This window comes from Crocuta crocuta, unplaced genomic scaffold (assembly GCF_008692635.1).
Source record: "Crocuta crocuta isolate KB4526 unplaced genomic scaffold, BGI_CrCroc_1.0 scaffold16, whole genome shotgun sequence".
NCBI classification, from domain to species: domain Eukaryota; kingdom Metazoa; phylum Chordata; class Mammalia; order Carnivora; family Hyaenidae; genus Crocuta; species Crocuta crocuta.
This window is the reverse complement of record NW_027531893.1, coordinates 3,183,839-3,194,699: the sequence shown is the minus strand read 5'-3', so window position 1 is coordinate 3,194,699 and position 10,861 is coordinate 3,183,839. Positions and strand designations below refer to the sequence as shown.

The 10,861-nt window shown below is 36.2% G+C and overlaps 1 protein-coding gene across 1 annotated transcript in view; it reads left to right on the top strand.

The window, feature by feature from the left end:
• Positions 1-10,562, top strand: part of ING3 (inhibitor of growth family member 3) — a 28,992-nt gene extending 18,430 nt beyond the window's left edge. The window contains exons 7-12 of the mRNA XM_077773295.1: positions 669-788; positions 1,061-1,218; positions 2,029-2,222; positions 3,723-3,915; positions 6,461-6,499; positions 8,048-10,562. Of these exons, the coding sequence (XP_077629421.1) occupies positions 669-788; positions 1,061-1,218; positions 2,029-2,222; positions 3,723-3,915; positions 6,461-6,499; positions 8,048-8,164 (821 nt within the window). The 3' untranslated portion in view covers positions 8,165-10,562. The remainder of the gene's footprint in view (positions 1-668; positions 789-1,060; positions 1,219-2,028; positions 2,223-3,722; positions 3,916-6,460; positions 6,500-8,047) is intronic.
• The last annotated feature ends 299 nt before the right edge of the window (positions 10,563-10,861 follow it).

Here is a 10,861-nt window from a genome sequence, read left to right as displayed (position 1 = left end):
ATATCTTTTTTTTTTTTTTTTTTTTTTTACCAATAGTTTATTGTCAAATTAGTTTCCACATAACACTCAGTGCTCATCCCTGCAGCATATACTTCTATATGCAGACCCCTGATTCTCTCTAGAGAGTGTCAAAACCCAAGCCAAATGATAACTAATTGATGGTAGGCTCTTTGATTTTTGTTTTTTGGTTTTTTTCATCTTTGCTTGTTCAGTGCTTAGCCTACTGTTTGGCGTATAAGAAGGTCTCAAATGATTGGTGGGCTAATGAGTAAATGAATGGTTGTTTGGATGTTAGCTTGCTAGAAAACTATATCAGTACATTTTGTGACAGATCAGTTTGAACGAAAGAAGGGTTGATTGAAAACTATTCAAAATTATAGTGTTTTGAAAACAAAACTCCTCTCATGTTGTATGTGAAACGTGGTGAATCGTGGGATATCTGTAGCACTTTGCTACTGAAGTATTTTTTTATTTGTGTGAGAAGTCTACTCTTAACGAAACAGGTGACACAGCGAGTTCTTGTCCTGTCCTCTAAGAAAACATACTCTTCTACATTCTGTGGAGAACCCAAACCATAACTGTACTTGTTTATAACTGGATGGAAGTATTATGTCTTATCCATAGTTGTCTAATGTGTAAAAACACACAAATTCTTTATTTATATTCAGAAAGGAAATATAACCCGACTTCTCACCATACAACAACAGATCATATTCCTGAAAAGAAGTTTAAATCTGAAGCTCTTCTATCTACCCTTACATCAGATGCATCTAAGGAAAATACACTAGGTAAGTTTATTATCTTAAATATGAATTTTGCTTTTTGTTTGTGTTAAAACAAGGGGAAACTAAAGTGTTCAGGATTAACGAAGCATACAGAGTTTTTACTTGGTTGAAGTCCACGTGTGGAAAAGGAAAAAAGGAAAAATGGGACATGAAAATTTTATGGTGACATGAAAATGTTAAATGTAATGATTATGTCTGTACTGGGAAATAATGTATTTTAAGCTCACTAACATTATGTTCTCTCCAACCATTTTTACTTCTTTAATTCTACATAGGGTGTCGAAATAATAATTCTACAGCCTCTTCCAACAATGCTTACAATGTGAATTCCTCCCAACCTCTGGCATCCTATAACATTGGCTCATTATCTTCAGGAACTGGTGCAGGGGCAATTACCATGGCCGCAGCTCAAGCCGTTCAAGCCACAGCTCAGGTAAAAAGGAAAAGGTTTGGAAATAGCAGGTACATTTTGTCTGAATCCTTGGTAAACTGTAACAGAAACAACTAGATGTGAACAGAAAGAGTTTTCCTACATTGTGTAGTTCCATTTTTTTTTTTAATGTTTTATTTATTTCTGAGAAGAGAGGGGCAGTGTGAGCAGGCGAGGGTCTGAGAGAGAGGGAGACACAGAATCTGAAGCAGGCTCCAGGCTCTGAGCTGGCTGTCAGCACAGAGCCTGACGTGGGGCTCGAACCCACAAACCATAAGATCATGACCTGAGCTGATGTCGGACGCTTAACCGACTGAGCCACCCAGGTGCCCCTGTGTAGTTCCATTTCTAAATCCTGGTTTTATGATGTCTCACATGAATATTTAATGAAATGAATGTGCATTAATTTACCTGATTGATAATGAAAAGTGAAAAATAGTTTCATGCAATCTCACGCAGATCCCTTCACCTAGTAATTGCTCATGATGCTCATGGTCTTGACAGTGAGCCACAGCACCTGTGAGGAGAGCGCTCCATTCTCTCTCCCAGTTTCAGGGTTTCCTCAATAGCCCCAGGACTTAGATTGCCAAATTAATATATTCCCAATTACATTTCCCATTCTATAGTTACTCTCCTAACTGTATAAAAACTGATTGTAAGTCTTTGCATAAAGTAGCTTAGATCACAGTGATGAAAATAATGGCTTAAACCAAACAATACTAGATAGCCAACATAATACTAGAACCAGTGGGACTGAAAAAGAAAGTCTGCATCCTTATGTATATTAATACTATCCGTGAATGTCTGTTTAAGATGAAAGAGGGGCGAAGAACATCAAGTCTAAAAGCCAGTTATGAGGCGTTTAAGAATAATGACTTTCAGCTGGGAAAAGAATTTTCAATGCCCAGAGAAACAGCTGGCTATTCATCATCTTCAGCGCTCATGACTACATTAACACAGAACGCCGCCTCATCAGCAGCCGACTCACGGAGCGGGAGAAAGAGCAAGTAAGTTGGATTATTACGGTAGCCCTGTACCTTTACTAAGCGTGCAGGCCACTTGGCATCCAGCCGGGCGTCCATGACATTTTCATTCACACTGCCATACTTTGGAGGAGTAAAGTCTTTCAAAGGTGTTAAAAGTCTTTAATCTTTCTAAAGTCTTAAACTGGCTATAAATGACTTCTGCTTACCTTCTTTTTGTTCATTAGGAGAAACCATTTTATGGAGATGTTTTCATCTATAACCCCTTATTTTGTCATGTGGCTCAATGTAAATTAATACATAGGATGCAAATTTTATGCTGGGAATTTTTTTGAATAAAATTCCTCAGTTTTATTAAAAGTAAATTGTCTTCATTCTTGGTCTTATGCCCCAAAATTGAAATTATGAAAGTATCTCTAGATTGTGTATGTGAGGCTCTAAGGAAGATTGTCTGAATTTCAAATACGGAAACTTAACAGCATTTGGCACCGTCTAACCCAGGTGTTAACGTTTGCTGATGTTCTGACGTGGTGGAGGTTCTAGGCGGTGGGCCGGGAGAACAGGTTACCTAGGAATTGCATCATAATTTACTTTTAAATGTATTCTGTTTTCTCTGAGTAAACCTAGAAGAATGATCAGTGTAGAATTAACACAAAAGGGCTAGATATCTTAAAAAATAATTCATCTTAATGACTCAAGTTTATTATAACTGCCTATGATAAATTTCCCTATTTTTAAAATGTAATTTTAGCATACAAATGGTAGGAAATTACTTGTGAATTTTAACACTCTATTTCCTATCTAATACTACCTGTAGGTAGTATTCACATGTTGATGGATGGTCATGGTCATTTTCATCAAATGCTTTTGTGTATTTCTATTTTCTTTTTTTTTTTTTTTAATTTAAAGTCAACTTAACATACAGTGTAGTCTGGCTTCAGTAGTAGAACCCAGTGATCCATCTCTTACATACGACAACCAGTGCCCATCCCAAAAAGTGCCTTAAATGCAGAAAACAAACAGGGTTGCTGGAGGAGATGTGGGAGATGGGATGGGTTAAATAGGTGATGGCCATTAAAAAGGACACTTTTTGGGGTGTTTGTATTTTAGATGTTGATGAAGCATAATCACGTGGCTTAAAAATACAAAGAATGTCTCTAAGGTAGCCATAACTAACACCAGTTTTTAAAACTATTACCTATAATAGGTAATAGCTGTTAAGTCAATGTTAAGTAGTAGCTGATTAAAAAATTATTTTAAAAACCAAGGTACGCTGAAAGAGTTTTTTAAATATCTTTATTCTCCAGAAAACAAAAATATAAAAAAGAACAGTTATGAAAGAAAATTGCTTTTAGTTGCACTCAACAGTTATGCTTTTAAATCTGTTTATCAGGTTAGTTTAACTTTGTGTTAAATGTTAATTTATACATTTGATGTTACTTCATGTCATACCACTCACTTACGAGCTACTCTCACGTAACTTCTTTTGGATGCTGAGCAAATAGATCTGATCTGTTCTTTCAGAAACAACAACAAGTCTTCAAATCAGCAGTCCTCCTCGTCCTCCTCCTCCTCGTCCTTGTCGTCGTGTTCTTCTTCATCAGCTGTCGTCCAAGAGATCTCTCAACAGACAACAGTAGTACCAGAATCGGATTCAAACAGTCAAGTTGATTGGACTTACGACCCAAATGAACCACGATACTGCATTTGTAATCAGGTAAAAGCATAATCTGAAGCAAATAGAAGAAAGGGAGCTATTTTTTAAGTGCTCTTTTTTCCTCCAGTTCAAAATACTTTTGCTTCCTTGTATAAGGAGTATAAAGGAATGTGTAAGTCACCCGTAATCTCAGTCCCCAGGTACAGCCTATAATTAGACGTTTTGATTTATCACTGCTCTACACCCCACACGCATATTGTCTTAGTCTGCTCAGGCTGCTGTGACAAAATACCACAGCCTGCGTGATTTAAATAGCAGAACTCTGTCTTCTCACAGTTCTGGAGGCTGGTCCAGTATCAAGGTGCTGACTGATTCCATTCCTGGTGAGGACTCTTCCTCGCTTGCTCCTCGCTTCTCCTTCGTGCTGTGGCCTCACGTGGTGAGGAGAACTCTGGTGTCCCTTCCTTTTATTATAAGGGCACCAGCCCTACTGGATTAAGATTCCACATATATGGCGTCATTTCACCTTTATTGCCTTATAGACTTAATCTTCAGATATAGTGAGGGGAAGGGATACAACACAGGAATTTCGGGGGGAAGGCACAGTCAGTCTCTTACACATACGTACACGCAGATGTGCATGTACGCATGCGCGCCTGTGTGTATGTGTGTGTATGTATGTGTGTGAATTTGACTGGTTGGAGTCACAGTATATTCTTTATCCCTTTTTCACTAAGTCATATGTATTGAACTTTATTTTTTTAAGTAATTTTTTTAATCTTCTTACAGTTATCTGTTACGCTGTGTATAACTTTTTAAAAGGTGAAAGATTTATATGATCTGAAGAGAAACCAGAGTATTGTGTGTAACTTTTTAAACCAATAGTTAGCTATACGTTTTTTAGTGCTTTTATTATTTTTGAAATTAAAAATAACATTGTGAGGCCTTTTTTTAAAAATGTAATCCATTTTATACATCTATTCCTAAGATAATCTTTTAGAAATAAGATTAAGTTGAAATATTTGTTACAGACTACCAAATTATCTTCTGGAATGCATTAACAAAAATTGATGACCATGCCTGTTTCCTAAACCCTGTCCAACACTGGATATTATTCTGTCTTGAAAACCGTGTACCAATTTGATAGTTTTATATCACACAATCATTTCAATTTATGTTAGTAGTAAAATTGGACCCTTTTTGGCCATTTTTATTTCTTCTTTTATGAATTGACTCTTAATGGTGTTGGCTGATTTTTCTATCATTTTTGTCTTACACATTATAAATGCTTTGCAGGTTTTTTTTTTTTTAATTCTGAAATACCAATTTTATGTAGTAATGACTCAGTCTTTTTCTTTATGAAGTCAGCCATGGGTTATATGCTTAGGAAGGCCTCCTTGCCTTTTTTCCCCTTATAAATATGTCTTTCATTTCTTATTTGCAAATGCCTTTGTCGAGCTCATTATATACTTGTTTCTTCACATTTAAATCTTTAATCTATCTACAATTTATTGTGTTTAATGGTGTGAGTTGACAATCTAATTTTTGAAAATTTGCCATTTAAGAGTTTTTTAGTTTTTCTGCTGTCACCTGACAAACTTTTTTTTTAAGTTTACTTATTTATTTTGAGAGAGACAGAGACAGCACAAATAGGGGAGAGGCAGAGAGCGAGGGAGACAGAATCCCACGCAGGTTTCACACTGTCACTGCAGAGCCTGATATGGGGCTTGGACTCATGAAGCTGTGAGATCGTGACCTAAGCCAGAACCAAGAGCCAGACGCTTAACTAACTGAGTCACCAAGGCACCCCAAACATTTTTTAATACCAGTGGTTAAAAAAAAAAAAAAAAAAAAATTCTGTAAATATCATTTCAGTAAAAATAGGTTACCTACAAAAGAACAAAATCAGATTCCCATCTGCAACACTGGAAACTACTTAAGTTGATGGAATATATCTGTAGAGTTTTGCGGAGAAAATCTGGGTGCCCACCCCCCCAAAACTGTAACCCAGAGAAGTCATTCATGTGCATAGAACCATATACAGATATTCTCACTAGTGCAGAGAATCAGATAGTACACCCTCTAGCTATAACCCTGTCTGAAAAATCTTTCAGTCCATTGACAAACTTAGTTCAAGAATTAGGAGGTTGTATTATAAAGTGCTGGTGATGAACAGCAACAAGGAAAATGAGAAAGAGCAGATAGTAAATATATAATAAGTTTAGAAGTTTCAATTATTGACTGCAAAAATATAAATGACCTAACATGACCCAAGGAAAAGTAGAAACCTTAAGTAAGTAACCAAGAAGGAAACGTAAACTCTGTAAAAGAAAGCACTCACAAAGGTAAGCTGTCCAGGTTCTTTCATACTTTCGAAGAGCACATAGTTTCTGTGTATTTCCCTCTGTACCCTTATCCCCCAAAATCTTTTAGTAAAAAGCTATACATCTCTATAAAATCTTTATAAAAAAGTAATGTACCTTAATTTTTAATGCCACTGAGTATTTGGTATTTTTCATCTATTTCCTAACAGTATCATGAACCATTAATTCGTATTTAGATGCTTGTGGTAGTCATAAAAAATATTTACTTTTATTTAAACTAGGTATCCTATGGTGAGATGGTGGGCTGTGATAACCAAGATGTAAGTATTAAATTTTTCTGTTTGGGAATGAAAAAAGTCACTGATTACTATTACTTGACCATTTTTCTTATTTACCATGTCTCTGAGTTTAAGAATGCAGGTTTGTAGTTATGTTAATTACATTATATTAATGCTAGAATATTTCTCTGCAAAACAGGTAGTGTCCCTTAATGTGTTCCCAATTTAAGTTTTTTTAAAGCTAGTTTTATGGTTTCGTGTGCAGAATGATAATTCTCAAAAGGTATTACGTTGTATGAACATTAGAAACACTCTCCACTCCCTTTGCTAAGTAATACAGTGTTTACTAGAATCCACTTCACCTATCGTGGTGAAGAACTAGAATTTTAAAACACTGCATTCTGTCAGGAAGCCTGGGGCTGGCAGTGGTTGGGGTGGGAAGTTGAGGCTGTGATGTGAAGTTATTTTCCTCCTTCCTGTTGTACTCTGCAGCTGTCAGCTGATAAGAGCCACTTCTGATATAAAAAGTAAAGGAGGTTTGAAAGGAAAGAATTCCTGTTTCTTTTTTAGGAAACTTCATTTTGGTTAGAGATCTGTTTTTATTGGATGCTGAGAATATTTCTTGTAGTAATTTCATTCCCTCCTTACTTTCTCAAACCTCCAGTCCCCCTCTGTTCATCTTTTCCTGCAGAGAGGTAACAGAACCCTGTATTCTAAAGAAGTACTAATCCAAAAGTCAGAATCCTAAGGTTAATCAACCGTTTTAAATTTTTAGAACAATCTGAAGATTGAACAGGTTTGGCTGGGTGGGCGTTAAAGTGTGTACTTGCCTGACCTGACGGGGTCCCAGCAGCATGTTCGCGTAGACAGAGACAGCCTGTCCTCCTTCTTCCCTCTTTAGAATCACTTGTGTGCTATTTGTGATTATTGTAGAACAATATTGCCCAATCATTTCAAGAGCCACGTTGTAAAGCCCTGGGGCACTCGCTGAAGGTGATGTATTTCCACGACCACCCCGATGTACTCTCTGATCCCTCTTACCCTCAGGTGTGCCCTTCCGAGTGCTCAGATTTTCTGTGCCCATGTGCAAGTGCTTAATGTGCTACATAGTAGAATACTTCTCTGCGTGTCCAGGCATGGGTCTGCCCAGAGAGGAAATCCAGGGCAGCCTTCATGGTTTTCATTGCAACCAGCTTATTCTACTTTATGAAGCAGTGAATAAGGCTGAATATTAAATAAAATCTGTAAAATATATCTGCCTTCTTTGCGACCCATTTCACTTCTTGCCCTTGAAAGTTGGGACCCGTTTACTCTGCAGTTTAACGAGAATTAGTGACTTTTTGTTCATTCTTTGGGATTGTGCAGAGAGATCGCATGAACCTCCAAGTTAACAAAGATGCGTACTTTTTCTGTGCCTCCATTTCCCCATCTCTGAAACTTAACCAATTGAATTCAGTGATCTGTAAATCAGTTCCTAGACTTAAAGTTCTGTTTCCACGAATCTCGCAATATTCAATCTAGTGGGCATATCAATACACCTATAACCTTTAGAGGTATTAAAAACCAATTCTCTGCAACTTTGCCTTCCAGTGCCCTATCGAGTGGTTCCATTACGGATGTGTCGGGCTGACAGAAGCACCGAAAGGGAAGTGGTACTGCCCACAGTGCACCGCCGCCATGAAGAGGAGAGGCAGTCGGCACAAATAGAGGTGGTTGTCTCATTTGGGCAAGAAAAAACTTCGACTGAACATTTTATATGGGACTTTAAAAAAGAAGAAAAGAAAAAAAAGAAACAATGCATTTCCAGGCAACCACTTCAAGGATTTACATAGACAATCCTGTAAGATCTTGAACTTGAATTTTATGGGTTGTATTTTAATAATGTAAGTAAATTATTTATGCACTCCTGGTGTGCTACGAATATTATTCCAGTTAGCCTTGGATTCTTTCAGTGGCCAACATATGCAGACATTTGTACTCCTCAACCATTTTCTCAAAGTAATGGGCATTCTATAATTTAGACTTCAGAGAATTCCAACGATGAAGATTTTAAGAAAAGTATTTTATATTCAACAGGTATGTTCTGCTGCATGTACTGTACTCCAGAGCTGTTATGTAACACTGTATATAAATGGTTGCAAAAAAAAAAAAAAGTCAGTGCTTCTAAAAAGAATTTAAGATAATGGTTTTTAAAATGCCTTTATAATAAGCTTTGTTTCTTTGTGAAACTAAATTCAGCAGGCTGAAGGAAATGGTTCATGTGATAAAGTGGGCTGGTGTCCTCTAGAGTACCTGGGTACATAAACAGAAACTCCTGTAGGTAAAAACGAATCTGTGCCATTCGTCTTTATATGTTTCTGCATCCAGATAGAGTGCAGTTCATGGGGGGGGTGGGGGAGGGGTTGAAGGGCAAAGGGTGTTAAAGTGATACATTTTTATACCAAATGTGTTTATTTTTTTGTGCAAGTAATCCTTAAAATTGGAATTGTATTAGGTGTTAAAATAAAGTTTTTAAAAAATTACTTGTATTTATACTTTACACGCTTAATAAGGAAAATTTCTTAATTCCAGTTAACTTCCAATTTTCATAATCTAAAAAGGACAGAGGCCCAGGACACAGAATGCTGTGTAATCTGTGATGTCTTAAACATAATGCTTGGAATTCGGGATGGAAGAATAAGGGAAAGACATTTTTAATGTAAATTTGAAATGCAAATGTATTTTTCTAGAACATCTCTCTGGCTTTTCCTTCAGTCTAAGGGACATGAAAGCAGTCTAATTATATTAGATAAAATAAAAATAATGGTTATAGATGTTTTGACTTTAGGCAGTGTGGCCAGTTTAAATAAAGAGACCTCCTGGATTGGAGCTTAAAATTCGGTTCTATTTTGGATACTACCACGTATTGGGATGACAGTTCATTCAAATTTTGAATCACTCTGGGCCTTATTAAACCAGGGTGATGCTGGCTGCAGGATGTCTGTAAAGCAGTCCTAAGGTTTTTTTCTATAGGTGCTATTTAAATTACAAATTTTGCATAGTGTAAGTTTTATTTCAGGTATTAATATCAAGTCTGGTTGGTAGAAAAATCCTTAAAACTTTAAAAGTACTTATTACATCATATTTCCTTTATGTTGAAACTTATGGGTCCATTAGATTTCTGCTTTAATCAAAACCACTATGAGCCTCTTAGAACCTATTCAGAAGTCTATAAAATCTATGCAATGCTACCCAAAGGGTATGGATTAGATAGGGGATTTCAGAGGTCTCTTTTAGCTTCATGAATCCTCAACTCTGAGCTGTTGCAGAGTGATTTTATAGCTGGACAGCCCATAAAACAAAGTAGGTTCATTTGTGGGTATTCATGATTTCACAATATCCTGAGTACCCCAATTTCATAACACTCAGTATTTTCATGGAGATATTATAAACCTTTAAGAAATAATAAATAATGTAGCATTCAGTTTGCTTATTAGCATGTTGCCTGGAGATGCTCGGTGGTATTGTTTAATCTCCTAATTATATATAATGACTTTTCCACGTTATTCATTTTCCAGGAGTTGGTCAAAGGAAAAAGCCTTATGTACAGCCTTATTTTAAGAGAAAGTTCCTTGTCTGTGTCAGGAACATCCCCCATTTCCAGCTGCTGCAACCCCTTTCAGTATGTGAATTCCACTGCTCACCAAATCATTTAGAAAACATTTTGACAAAATTTAACCTCAAGCATCAAATATTTCATGAAACATCTATAAAGAAGCAAACCAAAATTTTGTTCAATTATTTAGTAATTGGTGGAACCAGTTAGTATCTAAGGTATTTTATATACATATATGAATAAATGGGCCAAACGTGGAACTACCTCCTCCAAAAAAAATTAAATGTGGCCAACCATTAATAAACTTTGAGACGCTTAGACCAAGGGGTGTGATAAGCATTTTTGCTTTACAAAATACACATTCAGAATCTTTGTTGTACAAAACTCATGTAATAATTGGTAACACAAAGAATCCAAATGTGGGTTCACATTTTATAGGTGGTGAAAATTGAGGCCTTACTGCTATGAAGTGTACATTAAAATGTTCATGGTGACACATTTGAAGCAATAAACAGCTTAATTAAATGCCTAAATGAAGCTGAGTGTTTGATAAACATACCATCATTCTTTTAAGGGCACTTCATTTTTTTTTTTTCTCTTTTCTACTTTAAAGCAAATTCCACATATTTCAGATTTTTAACTATATTTGGTTTGTGCAATATTAGTGCACTTCGTTTTTTTTTTTTCTCTTTTCTACTTTAAAGCAAATTCCACATATTTCAGATTTTTAACTATATTTGGTTTGTGCAATATTAGTGCCCTTTGTCCTTAGGTCTCAGAAATGGGCTTCTTGATCTAATTAGTTATGC